The sequence below is a fragment of the Aythya marila genome, assembly GCF_965140915.1.
Source record: "Aythya marila genome assembly, chromosome: 2".
Taxonomy (NCBI): domain Eukaryota; kingdom Metazoa; phylum Chordata; class Aves; order Anseriformes; family Anatidae; genus Aythya; species Aythya marila.
The window spans coordinates 28,736,188-28,756,056 of NC_139043.1; the positions used below are offsets into that span (position 1 = coordinate 28,736,188).

Sequence of the window (19,869 nt, forward strand, 5' to 3'; positions counted from 1 at the left end):
AGTCACATCCAAATGAAATTACATCAGTCAATAACCTTCCTTTCAAGTTACTGAAATCTTCTTGGCCCAAATTTCTCTTGTCAGGTTACTGAGTTTTGCCGGTGATTAAAGTATCTTGAAATTGCTTCGATAACATCAAGGACCTTGTTGTGACAAGGTCTGTAAATGCAGTCACTTACAAGAGAAAGCTGGGTTTCATGTAGAGTATTGAGTGTATTGACTGAATTTTTTTCCATGGGTTCTCAAAGCTTGTATTCACAAAGACATTGCAGAACGAAGGAAAATGACACTTTTATAACTGAATGAAATCATTTCATGTATGTGATACTGATACTTAATCTTTTGTATAGGATATATGGTTTCTTTTGTGCTTTGAAATAGATTGAAAATATGTGCTTCACTTGTTTTAAATTGGACATAGTGACTAATGCTATACACTTGTTTACCTCAGTAAGCATGTTTATACAGTGACCACCTCTAAATGTCACTACTTATGCTCCAGTGTGTAGGCTACGTGAATGAAGCAAAATTTTCCTATTACTGATGATGTAGTGGTTTGTCCTGCAGAAAACTTCTTGGCAGGCTAGTGAGTTTGTATATTAACAAATAGATGTAAGTAACCATTCAGGAAACATCCATTAATATTTATAGCTTGATCAATTCTGAAGAGGATCTAAGCAGTTACCATTGTCTAGAAGACACATAGCACATTATTATTTTGGGGGTCCTTATCCTCTCCCTTTTCCCTCTGCCCCCAGTAAAGAGCTCTGTAACTCTCATGCACTTAATAAAGTTGTGTATTCCACACATTAATTCTTGAGATCAAGAGGTGTACCTTGAGCAGATCAAATCTTTAAATGCTTATTACTTGTGTCACCTTCAGGTGGTTTGGTGCTAACTGCAGACACAGATTTTTGCCTTCTAAAATTGGTCTTTGTCAGCACCCTTTAATACCTCTTTAAGCTTGCTAGAATTTCAAGGTGGGAACGTCCTAATGGTTCAGAATTCATATTCTATGCTGAAACACTTTCCTACCTTCAGACCTTTGAAGATAAACTGAATCTGTATTGTGGCTGAAAATGTGTTTTACTTTTGCCCAGTTAACAGTGAAAAACGTTCTCTGAATAGACATATAAACCGATGAAATCAAACATAAAAATGGCAAAACAAACAAACAAACAAACAAAAACCAAACAAAAAAAAAAACAAGTATTCTCAAAATCATTAATACTAAGCATAAGATTTGGACATTTGGTTGCAATTTATACTTTTTGATAGCTTTGCCAAAGGCACTCTGTTTGTGTAAAATCCATTAGAAAGTAATGAAATAATTTGTAGTGTTTCTTGTGCTGTAAATTCCTGCAAAATGGAAATCTGCACATACACACGGACCCCTCTACTATATAATATTTACTTAACTGAGGAGAAGGGAGCAGATATGGCCACATGTACATTAGGGGGAGACTGAGAGGGGCCTGTGTTTTTCTCTCCCTTTGTATTAGAACTTCAAGGAAAGTGCTTTCATAATTCTTTTTGTTCTGGGGTGAAGGAGAGCTGGTAGAAAACAACTCTTCTAAAGGACAAAATAATGCAATTGAGAACCTCTGTCTCGAAATCAGCTATTCCTGTTACCCAGGGTGCTTCTTTCTATATGATATTTGTTGCATCGGCTAGTGAGAAAGATAGGAAGGCTGTTCAGTTTTTCTGTCAGACTTCAGATTTTTGTGTTCATAAATCCTTTTTTCAACTAAGTGTGAAAATGCAAGTTCAGATACTCCAGGCAGATTTGGGTACTGCTACTAGTAGAAATGAGAACGTATAAGGGTCTCAGTTCACTGCAATGTGGGACACCCCATCCCTGGAGGTGCTCAAGATGGGACGTTGGCCAACCTGATCTAGTGGGTGGCATCCCTGTCTACGACAGGGGGTTGGAGTTAGATGATCTTTAAAGCCCCTTCCAACCCAAACCATTCTGTGATTCAAAGCCTTTATAATGCATTTGATCATAATTGAGTAAGTGCCAGGAAGTTGTTAAGCATATGTAGGAATGGGCCCAGTTCTTTGCATCAGAGAGGGTTAGGAGGTGGAACACAGGGGCAAGAAGAAAGCAAAATTTGAGAACAGAACAGAAAGAAAGAAATCACAGTATGAGAAGTCCCAGGAAAAAGTTTTAGTAAGTAGTTTTCCAAATCAGCAGTCAATTTATTAGCTGAGCTTGTGGGCTATAAGCTAAGCAAAGCTACTTTATTTATCCATTTATATTCTTTTGTCTCTTACTAATCTGTTGCTAGCTGGAAAGTTGTGTAAAAAGAGTTGGTAGTTTTGTCTTAACTGAAGAATACTTTGAACGTGAGATGGGTGAAGATAACCCTAAAACATGCAAAATAAATATCAAGTGAAATTTTAAAAACAGTAGAAATGATAACAATATCCAAGCAGTTAAAAAGTAAATTCCTTTTAATATATTAATAAATAAATAATGTCTTTCAAAATATGTCAGCATGTTGCTGTTAATAAAAACTCAATATAAAGAAACACTGTAGGAGTCACTAGTGTGGGTGCAGGCTTCCTAAGGCACAAACGCCTTGAGTTTATCTCAAATTGTGTACTGATGCTACTCTTCATTTTTCTGCCCTTGTATGTGCACCCCTGTCAACCTCATTTATTCTGAGGTGATTCAGAACAAAGGTGCTTGCACTAGCTAAGGGAAGGGGATTATAATAAGATGACTGTTAAAAATATTAATGTTTAACACTCAGCTTTTCAGTTTTCTTAAAATGTTCAAAATTGTAACGTATATAGCAGTGTACCTGCTGTAGCACCAGATTTAAAAATCTGTTCATGTCCCAAGTCAGAAATGAAGTGAGAATTGAATGGATTTACATATACTAGTTCTTTACTATCCCTTTAATATTTACACTCAAAATCCTTGCACTCAAAATTAAACATATTTTACAAAGAACTTTTATTTACAATTCTACTTTAATATATTTCAAAGTAGAAAACAAAAGGAAAAATGTGGTGGAGACTTTATATAGATCTGTCTTTGAAAACTGATATGTATTTGATATGCCAGCACAGCTCAAAGACAACGTGGACTTTTTTTATAGTGAAAGTCTCACAATATCAGTTATATTAATTTCTTGTATTGCAAGTAGTTTTAAAGAGTATAAATGTAAAGTACCCTTTTAGAATTGTACTTATTTAAAAAAGAATAAAAATAGCATCCTTGAAAAAACATACATAATGAGGCAAGAAGTATGAGGAGGAAAAAAAGGTTTTGGAGATTTTTGAGTGATTGCCTCAAAAACATTGTTTCAGAAATGATAAAAGTGTCCTGTGTACTGAATTAATAAGTAGAATTTTGAAAGAAAGTTCATACATCTTTAGTCTTAACTTTCTTTCAAATGCTTTTCTATCAAAGAAACATTTTTCTTTTAAGTCAGCACAGTACCGGTGCTGTTAGTGCTTGTCACATAGTCATTCCCAAACCTACTTTTCTGTGGGTTTTAAATATGAAAAAATGCTAGCTTGCACAATGAAAACTGTTTTTGAGTTGTTGCTATTATAATGTAAAAAATAATAATATAAAAATTTCTCTTCCGTCTGTGTTGTGGTGGATTGCCTTTGTTCCTTGAGCTGTACTGAGCAAAAAATAAAAGGATGTTATATGTAACTCAGTTTAAAGTTCTGACACTTACAGATGGAGGTTTGGTATGAAAGTCTTTTTACTATTTGGATTTGAGCATAAGCATTGCTTGAAACTACTGTGATGTTAAAATGTTCATAAGACAGAGCAGAGCTGCTATGATCTTTCAATGTTAATATTTTTTTCTTATCACTTTACTGTGTAGATACCCTTCATGAGACACAACTCTGCCACAACTCATCCTCGGAGGCAATCCTGGAAACCTCTTTTATAAAAAAGATTTTTAAATGTGGATAAAGCAGTCAATAGAGTACCTAAGTAAAGGAGAACAGCTATCTTGTCTCTACTATAAGCTTATTATGACAAAAAGTTGAGTTTGCTTGTCAGGCTTGGATAGAATGTAATTGATTGGTTTGTTATTTGGACTGACAAGGTACTTAATTTGCCTGCTTTTTTTTTCTCCACTAATCAGGAACATTTCGTATGTGCATTGTTGAAAGATCCCGGATAAATGTCTTGTCAGAATTGTCCTATTTAAGTAATGTCTTTTTCCCCTGTGCTTCCTTGGTAAATGATGTTATACAATGCTTGGATTCACTGAAGAGTGACAGAAGCCTGTGGGACTTAAATATTGTGTGTTCCTCTATGGTGATACTGAATGAAATAAGCAATGGTTTGCCATCAGTGTGGCACTTTAATTATATAGTTTGAAAAGAACATTTCTATATAGAACATCATATTGTACATAGACCCTACTGTAAAAAGGATTGTTTCCTTAAAAGAAAAAAAAAAGAATATGTTCAGTGGTAACAAGACCTGTAAAACATGTGAGACTTACTATTCTTAAGGAATAGATTTGCCACAGAAAAATTGATTTTGTGCTTATTAGTATGAACTAATTGTTTCTGACTTCAGACACTTGAGTGAATAGAACTTTACCTATATTGTTTTCTGGAACATTTGTTTTGTTTGGCTTACTTCCCTGGCAGTGTTCAGGACGAGCTTACTTCCTCAAAAGCCAAATATGAAATTGTTGTGTAAGTTGGGGAAGGAATGAAGAACTGATCACGCAGCGTGACAGCTGAGATCCTCGTCTTCGTCTATATATATCCTGGTAGATGCAGACATAGTCTTTTCATCTACAAATGTTACTGATCCCGTTCTAAAATCTACAGTAGCAGTGTATTGGCAGCTTCATCGTTTTCATCTTGAACTGGCTTGGAACAATTCTGCTCAAATGCAATCACACTTGTAACTTTATGACATATAATCTTTGAATCTCTTGAGATATGGTGGTTTTTGTTATCTATCAAGGCACATTTCCATCTGAAAATATTTTTTAAACTTAAGAAAGAAATTAAATGCTGTAATAAGTAATAGGAGAAATATACAAACTTGTGTATACTTACCTATAAGTCATATCTTATTAGGGCATTTCATGTTTGGATATTATATTAAATAAAATTAACCTGATGTCTAACACGTCGTTTTGTTTTAAAAGGGGGAGGGATGATATCAGAGTAAGACTTCTTTCTAATAAATGCTTACTGTTCTGTATTGGCAAGATACACAACGACACCTTTTGAGTAAAGATATTTTCACTAGGAAGTAGAGGTTCATTCATCTCTGAGAATCTTTGAATACTTTTCAGGAAGAAGAAAGACAAAGTTTAGTGATTTGCTTGTCCAGAATTCTGAAGTACAGTAGAAAGTTACATCCCAACAATGTGCTAAAAATGGGGGGAGAAAGGGTGATTACTTGTATGTCATGCTGTTTTTTGGGGAAAAAAAATGTAGTGTGACTTATGGTCAGTTATTAAACTAAATATAGGTACTGTGGGTAGGAGAGAATGATAATTGCAGTATAGCTTGGCTTTAGTAAGATTTTAAAAATACTTTGTGTGTGATCTTCTCCTATGTAAGTTAGGGAAATATTCTGTTAATTAAGCTGCAGTAGAATACCTAGCTTATCAGAAAACCACAGTAGTTACTGTGGATTCACCGTCAAATTGGAACAATATTCTGCTCACTGGGTTCCACTCAGGCCTGTCCTGAATTTAGTGTTGTATTTTTAATTTGCTTTGCTTCGCTTTTAGGTATTGGAATAGAGTTTGATTATTTTTGCTAGTGATGCCAGTATGATGTAAGGCACTACAGGGATAGAATTGAAAATGAAACTTTAAGAAAGCATCTAGAAAATTACATAGTGGAGTAAAGAAAAGGACAAATCACTGTATAGTGCATAATTACGCTTTGAAGGGTGACTAGTTATGAGATGGGTCTCCAAAAAAGAAGATATGGGGAATTCTGGGTCACAAACTGATTATGAATCAATCTGATTATACCTGAATTGTGCAAAGAGGTGTTTTTAACACATTTAACACATGAAAATACTCCTGATTATTCAGAAGACTGCTATCTTAGCATTGGAGAAGCCTCAACTGTCTACTTTGGCAAGAGGCATGTACAGAAAGTCTAAAGAAAACAGAATGAATGATGAGAAGACTACAGGAGAACAAAATGAAGAAGAAAGCTTAAAAAGCTTAAAATGGTTGGATTTCTTTAATTTAGAGAAGACTGGAGAATCCTTTTTTTTTTTTTTTTTCTTTCTTTTTTTTTTTTTTTCAAACGGTCTTAATTAATAGAAATGCAACAAATAAGTTGTTGCAAAGAAAAGGGGAAAAATGTTCTTCAGCTCTGGTCAGACCAGAAATAAGTCTTCAGTTGTAACAAGATGATTTAGGCTAGGCAATAGAAAGATTTTTTTTCTAACAATAATTGCACTAGAGAAGTGAGGGAAGTTGAATAATCTTTGCTGTTGGAAGCTTTTAAGGGCAGACTAATGAGTATTAAAAATTGGCCTGAGTATTGTTGACACTCCCTTTAGCATGCTTGATACCCCAAAGATTATCCTTGGGATTTCCTTCTGTATTTTGTATATTTGTACATTAGAGTGTCTTTGTAGGGTTTTCTCCTTTTCTTGGAACTTTCTTTTGACATTAGTACTAAGTTAGTTTTCAATCTTTCTCTCACTTTCAAATGATTCATTATGTCATTTGCCTCTTTTTCTGGAAAGCCAGATGTTAGCATTCAATATTTCACCTTCTGAAAGAGTTTGATGGCAATCTTCAAATCTGTGATGGGACTTGTGTAGTAGTTCACAAACAATACACCATTCAGTGTAGCTAAGTGTATTAATCTGAACACCTGAGAATGGCACCACAGATGCAATCATATATTATGACTAGAGTATACTTTAGAAAGTCTAATGCAGCATTTGCTAGTATAGCTTTCTTGAATTTTGCACTTTCCAGTTTGTTAGTGGAAGTCATCCTGGTCCTTTTAGAATTTCTTGTTCTTCCCAAGAAAAAAAATAATATACTGCACTTTTGGGGGGCTGTAATTTGCATAGCATTATCTATGTGTATTGGAAGCATTATCCTCAAAGAAATACTTAATTTGAACTTAAAAAAAATACTGTAAATGTAAGTTCTATATAGGAGCTGTACAATATTAACAAAAATAAACACTTGATGTAGTGTTTACATCAGTATATTCCCCTTGTATATGGGCCCTTAATGAATTTTGAAAAATTAACAAAGCCACGTGTTTTGTAGCATTGATATACAATGAGAGACAAAAAAAAAAAAAAAGTGAACACTTCATGCTGAAAGGAAGCTGTGCACTTACAGATATAGCAAATAAAGTTTATTTATAGCATTCACATAAATCATTGCGTACATGCCAACTAAGTTTCATGAAACAGATCAATTGCTGATCATTCAGAAAAAATCTGGATTACATAGAAGTATCTCATAAATATAGCCAGTTCAGAATCTCTCCTTACCTATAAACAGTGTTAAATTTTTGGAATTGGGATTTTTTGTTTTGTTTTAGTATTAAAAAGCACAAAAAGCAAGTAGGAGAGACGGCAGTTTTGGGTTCAGCATAACAAACTTAGCTATGCAAATGTCTGCCAGATAATGCTTATTTTCTTTCACTCGTTTGTGGTATAAGTTATTGACAGTCTTTGTTAGTTCTGTTAAAATGAAGTATTTCACGTTTAGTTTCGTAATGATAAGTATTAGGGGGGAGTAGAAGTAATATAAAGTATTTTTTTCCTTCTGAATTTATAGGGAGGATGTTTTGTTTTGCTTTTTCCTTTAAAGTAGAACTTTTTCGTAAATGTCAGAGCCATAATAATCCACATTTTAATGTATTGTAGCTAGCACTGAATACAGGATTTGCTTAAAACCTCATTTCATGTAGCAGATGGTAAAAAGTATAGTACAGATCCATTAAGTGTGTGCAGGTTTTTCTCAAGGTTATTGTACATTAAAGAGAAAAAATGGCCATTTTTTTAATCCCCTTGAGTTGGGACAGAAATTTGAGTAATTAGAGATTAGTATGCAGTTTCTCACATCCAAAGCCATCTAGGTACTTTATTCTGAAACTACTATTAGCAGAGAGAGGATCTGAAAATTTGTCCTGCTCTATGAGGCACCTTGCCCAAATACTCTCTTAATAATAAATAATAATAATAAACATCTTCTGGTATATTCTCTCACCTGCTTGCAGTAGCTAAGCCCTCTCACTTCCAGGTGTAACAGAAGAGAATAAAGCTGCTGTGATCATCATCATCCATGGAAGTCAGGGACTTCCTTTTGTATGCTTGCATTGTACCTAGCATAATAGAAATTTGAATGTGGCTTTTAATTACTTTGCATAATACCATAACCATTATCCTTCCCAGAAAGAGCATTTCGCTTAATTTAAATCAAAATTATGAAAATACTGGAATCCCAGCAAAAGTTAGGTTGGAGGGCATCTGTGCTGAGCCCACGCAAAGCAGAACTGACTACAAAGGTCAATCCATAGAGTTATATCCAGCTGAATTTTGAGTATCTTTGGAGCTGCTTTGTCTGAAGAGGTCTTATCATTTGGCTGTATCCCGCTTTATATTCAGCATTGAATACATGTGCTTTCATGGAAGAATTTCAGCACTGGAATATGTCACATGCCAGATGCTAAAATCATATCAAGCTTTATTGGTCTATGTGAGAGGACTGTTTTAAATTACCCTGCTCCTAATTATTTCTTACAACTCTTTTGTAGGCCTGAAATAGCAAGAAGACTTGACCATCCTTTCTTAGCTCATATGCCTCTTATAGAGAAGGGATTTTTCTTCTTGTTTTTCTCTCTTGCTAATCCTGACAGTATTCTGCCTCATCAGTCTGAAAACAAGAGTTGCTAAGACCCTTAGCAACTCTGCAATGAGAATGTGAATACAGCACAGCATCATTTTTATTGACTACTTGGTCTATGACACATCACAGCAAAATGCAAGCAATTTCTGATGGAATCCATGAGGCTGAGTTGAAGAGTTTGGGGGTAGAATGGCAGGGTAAGATATGAAGATTTGAAATAGCTTCACCAAGTTTCAAGAGATGTCCAAATAGAAAGCTAAAAAGAAGAATGCTTTCCATATATTCCATAATGAAAATGTTTTATTGTTTTGGGGGCCTTCCCTCAGTAAGTAGAAGAAATGTACTTTCCAGACAGCATAAGCAGCTGCAGTAAATATACAGTTGTACAGTTCTGTCACCATTACCTCTTTGATTAATTTTCTTCTTTAAATCAGGGCGCACAGGAAAGTGACTTCTTTGACATCACATGTAGGAGGTGCTGTTATAGCCTACCCCTTAATACTCATTCCTATCACCCAGAATTTGTCACTTCTGTGGTCCAGTTACACTTAAGGTGTCACAGAAGCTCTGTTTACCTGCTTCAGCCCAAAGTCACCCATCTTGGGCTCTGTTTGAATTCACTTGAGCTGTGTCAGCTTACTTTGTTTTCTGGGGGGGATGCTTACTTACATGCTCACAGTCACAGAGTGGTTTAGTTTGGAAGGGAGCTCCTTTCACTGGGTTTGTCATAGAACCAGTAACAAGAAAGCAACATGATAACAGTGCCTTAAACTGTCACAGCTGTTGTTAAGGTGTTTATCTGAACACAAGAATGTGCTGTCATCTGAAATGAACTCCTTGTTTGTGTCTCCAGCTGTTTGCAGTTCCAGTGGCTCAGCACATGGGCACTGAGGGATTAGAGGGGAAAAAAGACAACTGCCTGAGAAGGAACATCTGTTCTTCAGGTGTTAAGAGCCTGCAGTCAGAAATAGGGTCCAGCACAAGCCAACAAGGAAAGATGAGTAGTAATAGTTAAGTCAAATCCACAGAGATGCTGGGTTAGCCATCACGTTGCATCCCCCAGCTAGTGGTGCGTCACCTGTCCCACTGTAGTTCCGAGAGTTTAAAAATTCTGGATTAGATTACTTCTAATTTTGGTCTAATTATTTCTAAGCGTGCCAGAGAAAGGCTAATCTGCAACGTTTTTTTTTCATTTTAGTGTCAACGATGGTTTGTTGGTAGTGTATCAAAGTTTTATGTCCTTTCTTCATGAAATCTTTCTAAGCTGTTGTGATGAACAGGGACTAGTATATGTATTGTGCAGCTTTGTATTCCGTTCAGGTTGGTACCTTTCGGCATGACACTGCAGACGATGTGCAATGATGTGTACATAAGTGAGAGATTTTCTGTGGTCTCTGAAGCATGTTTGTAAAGTTGTATTTAAAGATTAGTTGCATTTAAAGATTAGCTTATTAATGTTGTGTTTCAGGGACATGTAGGTAATTACTTTTTGCGGCTATAGATGAGCAGTGCTGTTTTGTGAATACGAAATAGGTTCCTTTACTTTGGCTGAGTCAGCTGTTTGTGGTTTTATATGGTATTAACCAGTGACTTAGAAATGTGCCAGTGATGGGCGGGTTTTGCATTCTCTGTTCATCTGTAAATGCACAGTGCTCACATGGAGACTTCTGCAGGCCAACTGATAAGCCTCCCTCCTATGCAGGTAGATGCAATGTGATGAAATTGGATGTGTGTGCTGGGCTTTGTAAATAAAATGAGATTGACCCCAGCCATTATCTCATTTATCTCATTTACATTGTAAAATCAGTATCTACACTATTGATTAGAGGATAATTAGTTAATTATGAACAGGAAAATGCAGAGTTATGTAGGGCTTGAGCACAGCCAGATGTACTGCTAAAAATAATAATAAGAAATCCAAGGGCACGAGCAGATGGAGATCGCTTTATTAAATAGCAAAGCAGACATATTTCAGGTATGGAAATGCCTAATGAAGCTTTCTTGCTGTGAAGTTGTAGATGACTTGCATTCTGTATCCTTTTAAGTGAAAAATATTTATTTTATTTTATTTTATTTTATTTTATTTTATTTTATTCAATTTATTATCTTCAAATTCACCTTTCTTCTTCACACCCAATTTCTCAGTATGTAGTGCTCATATATCTATCTTCATTAATTGCTGGGATGAGGAACACAGCAATTTCTAATTTTGATGCATAAAGTGATTTCAAGCTTGTTAAAACGTTGATAGTAAGCAATGACCTGTCCATTAAAAGTAATTTAGGAGGTTAGTTTAGCTTATCTTTGCATGGACCTCTGATTTTCACAAAGTTTTAGGTACAACTGCTAGCCAGACCACTGAAGATGGCTGTGCACTTAATTGCAGTTATAGGTCGTGTACTTAAACATGACAAAGGTTATCCACAAATAATAGTAAGTTAAAACATTTGCTAGTTTTAGAACAGTTTTGAAAATATGACCTTGAATCTGCAAGGCTAACAATTTTAACTGACTTAACTGACTTAAAATGGAAGAAGCAAAAGGGTTTGTTTTGTGTTCTCTCTCCTTTTTCTTTTTTTTTTTTTTTTTTTTCCTAGCCCACTAGCTTAACTTTTACTATTAAACCATCCTTAAGATGGAAGTGGATGGTATTTGTAACCGACAATGTAGTGTAGCTCCTTTGCTCTGTAAGTGTCCATGTTGTGATTGCTCTGTGAGGGCATTTACTGAAAGACTGGGAGGCTGCCAGCGTGACACCTTTTGTGACCCAACAATTTCATTCTCTAATTTAGTTTGATAGTACTCCTTATTTTGTGTCTGTTTCTTACTTTCTGAGTCTGACAGGGGATTTTGTGTCATTTTAAATTGCTAGACAAAAGAACACAGGTACTAGTATGTATTTTCTTCTTACTTTACCACTACCATTTTAACCTAGGTATAAGGTTTTCTTTTGCAGTTAGGAATTATCAATACGCATTCTGTTTTCAGTATGAAGATGTGTGTAAGCTTTACTTTTTGCCCCAATTCAGTGTCAGCAGACAACAGAATTGCCAGTCAGCTAGTGCATTGCCTTTAACCAAGGTCCAGTCTGTATTTATCCCAATTTCCCAGTGTCATGCTGGGAACTTCACATTCTGTGGAGTTGTGTTCCACAATACAAAATCTGTATTCCATTATAAAACAATATGAAGAACTGTTTAAAAATACTTGGTTTAACCTCATTATTAGTCATTCAGCTCTTTGAATGTTGATACGTGAGAATATGCTTTTGTACTTTTTATTTTCTCAGCTGCTCAGATGCAGATAGAAGCTGTTAGTATCTGAAAATTTTCAGGTATGTTAACTCATTTTAAGAAAAAGCAATTTTGATTGTTCCAAACCAGCTCTGAAATAATAACAATGTATATTAAAACCAGTCAGCTTTAGAATGGGGATTCTGTATTTATTTTCACAGTGTTCTGTTTATTTCAGCTCAGCTTTTGGTGACTTCCTCAGCATATATCTGAAACGTGGCTGAAGGTGAATTCAGGAAATACTATGTTGTAGATATAAAATGAAAAAGACGTAAGAGATGGCAAAGTGGAACAAAGGGGAAACAGTTTCTGTTGAACATAACATATAAACACTTCTATATATAGGCAGTTGCTTCAGAAAAAAATGCAACCTGAATTAATGCTGTTAGAAGTCAGATGTAGATTTTTAGGATTAAGCTCTGAAATGCAACAGTGTGATCCTTTATTTTGTGTTACTTAGAGGGTCCCAGTTTACAAGAAGGGAGACTTCAGAGCTCTGGTAAGCACTGCTGAAATGCAAGCGCTTACATGAACAAGATTCTAGATACAGAGATAGGTTAGGAAAAATGTATTTCTTTGCAGATGAGAACATTGAGGCTCAAAGGAGGTTTCATCTTTTGCTGAAGGTCACATACACTGTTGAAAAGCAGGAGTGTAACCTATCTCATCTCCCACTCTCAACCTTTTTGTTACTTTAATATGCCTTTCACAAGAAATAAAACTGCCTATATTTCTAAGTAATATATTTCTACAACAGAACTCTTGTGTCTTTAAAAACTGAACAGAATTATTATTATTATTATTATTTTTCCCACTTTTCAGTGTGTTCTTTGTCCTGTACTTTTTTTTTTTTTTTTTTTTTTTAATAGGAAAATGCCACGATATCAGTCCAATCTTGCACTCTGTTGACAGGTAGATTATTGTTTTGAATTCCTACTAGCAGAAGATGTACCAGCAGTGCCCTTATCTGAGCAGAGCCCTTACCAGTGCTCATGTCTTACACATACCTGCTAAACACAGGCAGCTTCCCTAGTTAAGTGTGGCCTTGATAGCAAGGACAGAAGTGTTTAATTAGGTTAAGTGAGCATAATCTTAAAATGCTTGCATTTTATTTGGAGACTCATTCCTGGAGAAAAGCCACCTGAATATTTTCTTCTGTCATTACAGTAAGATGTTCTGTTATTTGCTTCTTCCTTCTGTGGTACCCTGTGTGTTCTGGTGATGTTTGCGTGCTTTGTAATGGAGAAAATGAGCATCAAGGGAAGCAGAGAAAGTTGTAGGAGAATTCTTAGAAATTTTTATTTTTTTAATTTTACTTCTTATTTTTGGATCATTTGTATTGGTTTAGTTCAGAGTTCAGGGATATTTCTTGAAGAGAATATTGTGAAGTAATTTTTTAAAAAGCTTTATTTTTCATACAACAGAATATAGGATATAGATTATTTCAGACACTCACAGGACGAAGGGGAATGATTTTAAACTAAAAGAGGGGAGATTTGGGTTAGATATTAGGAGGAAACTCATCACTCAGAGGGTGGTGAGGCACTGGAACAGGTTGCCCAGAGAGGTTGTGCATGTCTCATCCCTGGAGGTGTTCAAGGCCAGGTTAGATGAGGCCCTGGGCAAACTGATCTAGTGGGTGGCCACCCCTATGGCAACCCCCATGGGGGGTTGGCACTAGGTGATCTTTGAGGTCCCTTCCAATTTGAGCCACTCTGTAATATTTGATTTACAGGAGAATATGCAAATAAAGTGAAGTTCTTTAAGATGTATGAAAATACTTGTTTTTAAAATGTTTTTCTTCATTTGAGCATATTATTGTACTGTCTAATTTAAAGATCCTTTTGTAAAGGACTCATACTGTAGCATTTCTTCTTGGTACATTAGGAATGGGTGAGCAAGGAATAGTTATGATAAATGTTTTGAGTTTCATGTGTGGACTATACTCACTACTAAACACTAATGAAAACTTTATTAATAAAAATATAACATTGTTCTGTATGCATAGGACCCTTTTAAGTGAAAGATCACAGTGAAATCCTTTTAAATGAGCATCCATTTCCCGTGTATTCAAAGAGAATCAGAAAACATTTTGTGCTTTTACTTATCACCTGCACAGATAGAACTATAAAATTTATAGCTGTAAATTACACTTTGAGTTATTGAATACGTGAGCACATGACAGTTGGCTTTGAAAAAATGGATGAGTAAAATATGTGTTAAATAAATCTTTTAAAACTACTAAAAGTCAATGTTGTTGCTGTTTAAAAAATACAAGGAACTTCTGAAAAAATGTCATTGTACCTAAAAAATTGAGCTGGTTATATATTTTTTCTTTAATTTGCAAGTCTCCTAAATAATGTCTTTTACATAAGATAATGACGAAGGTGGTGCATGAGCGTCTGCATTGGAATATTCCAATTTAGGCAGAACCTACTTGAAATGTTGGTGTTTGAAAATACCACTTATAGAAAATGTATTTTCTCTACCATGATAATAGATCAAGAAATCTTGTGCTGAGAGTTGCAAAGATGCACAATTCTAAATAAAATAGAAACACAATTTATATATACATACATCTATTTTTTTCTTTTGTAGGTGTGATGAATGTAGGCTCTGCTACCATTTTGGCTGTCTAGACCCTCCCTTGAAAAAGTCTCCCAAGCAGACTGGCTATGGATGGATTTGTCAGGAATGTGACTCTACATCTTCCAAAGTAAGTTAATTCATCCTGTGAAAAAATAGTTGGAGTATGCTGGTTTAGCAGTCTTACTGAGCATCTGAAGTTTGTGTTGAAATGCCATAAGTTGATCTGCACTGAGAAACAGTAGAAGGTCTTAAAGTAATGATTTCAGATTCTCTGTAAAACAGGTTAAAAAACAGAATGTATGCAAAATGAAAATAATCAATAAAGAGAATTTTATTATCTGAGTTAAATGTTTTCTCTTCACATTATAGTGTTATGTAAGAAAGGAGTAAGGATACTATATCGAGATTGATAATGTTATTGACAAGTGGAAGTATTTCTGGATTAGTACAGAACAAAACCTCTAAGAGAGATGAAAAATATATCTTTTTCAAAAAGAATGAAAATTATTTGCATGAATAAATCAGTATTTCTTTTCCCCATTGGTAAAAATTGTGAAAATTGTTAATACTTTATGTTGATTGGTATGCCTTGATCAAGTACATTTTAACAGACTTAATCAGAACAAAATTTCTGATCTAGATTAACTCACATAATACAGACAGAAATAGTATGCTTCTGTAGTTCTGACTTATGAAAAAAATAAAGATTTGATTCTTTGCTTTTCTGCAGTTTTCTTAGTACTGCCATTCTTTTCTGTCATTACCATAACCTCTGAAGAGACACTTTCCACTTGATTTTTATAATTGGATTTACAAATTCATCTTGTACATCAAAGTCAACAAACAAAAAACATACATCAGAGCATTCTAAAATTCTCTAGAATTTGACCGGCTATGCTGCTACTTTCTTGGTATTTGGCAGAATATTTTAAGTAAGAAGGAAGTGAATCACTATTTGGATACACAGGGACACAGCTCTGCAGAGGTGCTGCTATAAGTTGTGTGTTTTCCTACTTGGATGTTACTATAAAGAACAGTAGGTACAAAAAGTCCATACAGTGATATAATTTTTTTGACTTGATAGTGTCCCTTTCCGACTGGGAAGATATGGTACTCAGTTTCACGTGGCAGGGGGGTTAATCAAATTCTTCTGTAAGGAGATATGAAGACAGACATCGGAAATTAGCTGTCCACTACAGTTTGGACATCAAGCAATCTTTCTTGAATACCACTTACATGCAATGGACATTCCAAGAGTGAATTAAAATTGTTATTGAATTTCTGTCACCTGCTTAAACTAAAAGGTGTTCTTGATAATGTTAGTTAAAATTTCCATCTCCATTTTTCTTGGCTTCTTCTGAGTAAACAAGATCAAAAAAGCAGGGTTTGTTTTTCTAAATGTGTTTTCCAGGAGATTAGCACACTATGTACCAGATAAAAATTTTAGAATACTTTACTGTGTAAATTAAGTATGATTAACTTCATTTAGTGCAGGGTGTCTGTTAGTTTAAAGTTGAAAACCACAGTGTTCTGAAGAGTAAACAAAGTTTATTGTTAGAATGATGATGTATTTTGTATTATGTTAGTGATTATTGCAAATTAAAAAAAAAAAAAGCTTGTTATTGTGTCTGATTTTCTTTTTCATTCACAGAGACGTCTAAATGAGTATATTTAATAAAGTCATTTGCACTTTCAAATTCAGGAAGTTTGAATTGTATTTGAGTGAAAATGTATATGAAAGATACTGAAAAATTGTCTTGTGGGGACTCCTTGTGGTTTTGTGTAGTCGTGTTCACATAGCTTTTTCACAAAACTAAGCAGAAAAATTTCTCTGAAAAGCTGTATTGCTCTGTATGTTTTAAAGTCTTTTTTTTTTTTAATGTAGCATTTGTTATTGTTTTACTCATTACAAATTCAAACAAATTCAAACAACTTAGCATTGAGTTACACTCCTTGTGAACTTTCCTTAATGTGAACATGGTTGTAAAAGTTGTAGGGCTCTGTGTATGTTCTTAATCATTTTCACATTCAATTTTCTTTGGCTTTAGAATTGTATATTCTATATCTATGATTTTGCACAGCCTTTCACAGACAGCAGGAACTGATGTGATAAGGCTTTTTCTGCCCCTCGCTAGAGGGCCTACTCCCTCAAATGTGTACTTAAAGCTAGGAAGAGGAAAACTGTAGAGAAGGTTGCCTGGTTTGCTGCACTCTGCCTGACCTATGGATGAATTGCAAGCCTGAGCTCCCAGCAATTTCAATCTCTCAGTCACTCACTAAATCCAATTTTTGGTATGTCACTGTGAAGTTTCTAGTACAGATTATAGCAGCAAAATAGGATTGAATTTCCAGCTTTTGCCAAGGAGACCATTGTTTAGTTTTCTTTCCTTCAACATTTTTCATCTGTTATGATCCAATTTAAATCACTGCTAGAGTTTACATTTTAAAATTATGCAACAATATCTTCTGTAGCAGTGTTGGCCCTTAAAAACAGTCGGTAAGTAAATTACACTATTTCAATGAGGAGATTATAGTGCATAGCATGTAATGGTTTAGTTGCTTTTTAATTTCTAATTATGACTTTAAATTTGACATGTTTGGGAAGAGTTGCATACTGCCAACAGTGAATAATGTGTTTTTATTTTCAGATTTTACTAAACACTTGCAGGTATCAGTGGTATAAGAGATTTAATGTAGCAATAAGAAACATATGCTTTAAATAGCTATCTACCACAAGTGTTGGACATGCTGCTTCCATTTTGCTCACACTAGTCACGAGACTAGCAATTGTGTCAGTTTTTCCACCAACATAGCATATTCCCATATTACCCTGCCTGTCAAATAACAGACAGGGAGAGACTTTGCTGTAGGGCATGAGGGCAACAGCTTCTCTGCTGGTAATTCTTGCTGTCACTTTCATGGAATGGGTGATGCTCACTACTAAGGTCTGACAAGCTCTCTCATCTAAAAAACATTGTAGATTTTGTTACGCCACATGAAAGCTGAAGTGAAGCTATAAGCTCTCCATTTCTGTAACATTATCCATCCACCCAGTGAAAGGGCTATGGTGTGTTTTCAGTATTGCCAAACAGCACTATAAATCATAAATTTCCCGATACTTTCAAGTAATGATATTCAGAAGGAATATAGGACCTTATTTAAGTTGATATTAATAAAAATAAATAAAATAAACCAAATTATTTACTATTATGATGTGGTAATATTTAGTAGGAGCAAATGTGGCCTGACCATGTGTTCATTATGTGCAATAAGGGCCTCATTGTCAAGTTCCATTGTCATAAGATATGGCTGTACAGGATTCCTTTCTATTGCCTTCCTTTTAAAAAGTACTGTTTGAAGTATCTCTTCCAATTTCAAATTTTTCCAAAGTACCAAGGCAGCAAAGACTTTAAACATATATCATGCTAGTTACAGTGACCGTGCTACTTTAGTTTCGATCTGTTCATCTTTGTATACAATCTATTTTGCAAAAAGCTGCAGAGTGTACATGTCAGGTCATTATTTGAATGCTGCAAGATCAGCTGCCTTGCCTGTAGACTTCTGTTTAGTTTGCTTTTATTTCATCCTTTTACTATATTGCATTTTTTCAGTGGAAATAAATTGTCAGTGTATACGTGTAGAATTCTCATCTAAACCCCTCAGGAAATATTTCCTGGAATGACAAAGCCATAACACACCAGCCCTGGCAAATAGTATTTTTTGTACGCCTTTTTTTGTTGGAAAGCAATCATGGATAATTTTGCTTATTAGCAAAGCAGCAGCATTTCTTTTGGTATATCTTGCTTCCACATAGTGAATAAGCAAATATAATTGGATGCTATTGTATTAAAACATTGAATATAATATTCAAAATAGTTTTTTTAAATTAAAAATCATTAAAATGAATAATTGAAACATCACCATGTAAAATTTATTGCAAATCTCTTGATTTCGTCAAAAGAAAAGGAATTCAATTTAATTACTTTAGTCTGTGGAATTTTATGCTAACATGAAGTGGGTGGTTAAGAAGGTCTATGAGGAGTGTAGAAGATCCTTGTCTGTTCTTGAGTTGTACATATGTGAATCTCATGGGTTATGGAATTTAGTTTTTTTTTTTCATTATTCCTTTATCTCAAATTTGGAGAGTATTTTTGCACACTTGCATGCTTTCATACAACTGTGTTTAAAAAAATATATGTATATGTAACAGGATAACCAAAAAATCACGATGTCATGCTCTCAGAATGTAGGAAATATCAAAATTAAGGTTGCATGCAGCACTTTATTCTTTTTGTGACTATGCACGAATTTATAGCCTTTAATTAGTTCATGCTGTGATTTTTATTTATTTATTAATTTTCTATAGGACCCCTGCCTTCTCTGATTTAGCTGTTAGGGGTCATTGAAAGAGATGAATTTGGGTTGAGTATTAGAAGAAAACACTGTCTTTAGGTTTTACAAGATCTGAAAAAAAAAAAGGCGTTAGTTTCAGGAAGAGAAAAAAAGGATTACCCTTCTGTTTGAAGTAGTTGAGTTGTGACTGGAAGATTGAATTTTATTCTTGTCTCACCCCTAAGCTCCTGTGAATGCTAGACAAGTTACAATTTTCAGACGTTTAGTGTGGATCTTTTTCTCATTTGGTGCTGCCCAGCTTGGATCCTTTGGCCTGACATGCAAAAGTGCTGAATTCTCAGAGCTGCAGAGGTGATAATGTAAGTTGTGTTTTGAAAGTAGTCTCCACAATAACATGGTCTAGACTATTGAAAACTGAGTAACAAATTTAATAAAACTTTTAATTGTTACTCTCCCTAGGTCTTGGCTTCCTGTTTGTAAAATGCTGATACTGCACCTTTATTTTAGACATTTTCTTTAAATTTGGATGAATTGTCCTTGGAGCTGCTTTTTACTGTCCAGGGACTAGAAAGGAGGCTAGACAGTTCTGGTTAGCAAGGGTTACAGTTTAGGGATTCTGCTTGCTTGAGTACATGTAGAAGATGATTGAATGAGCGCTGCATGGACAGACTTTATTTGGGTATTTACTAGCGTTCAGAACAAAACATTTCTGATAAAGCCAAAGTCTTTAACATTTTATATATACAAGAAAACCCTATTTGAATATAATATATGAGTTT

General features: G+C 34.7%; 1 protein-coding gene across 7 annotated transcripts in view; it reads left to right on the top strand.

Annotated features, from left to right (window-relative positions):
- Positions 1-19,869, top strand: part of PHF14 (PHD finger protein 14) — a 164,548-nt gene that overhangs the window by 91,263 nt on the left and 53,416 nt on the right. For 3 of the 7 annotated variants that reach the window (XM_082752177.1, XM_082752176.1, XM_082752178.1), the window contains exon 17: positions 14,747-14,864. In XM_082752177.1, the coding sequence (XP_082608303.1) occupies positions 14,747-14,864 (118 nt within the window). Of the gene's footprint in view, positions 1-3,854; positions 5,045-14,746; positions 14,865-15,821; positions 16,288-19,388; positions 19,450-19,869 lie in introns of those variants that run through there. The other 4 variants (XM_082752180.1, XM_082752179.1, XM_082752181.1 and 1 more) reach the window with 4 other exon arrangements.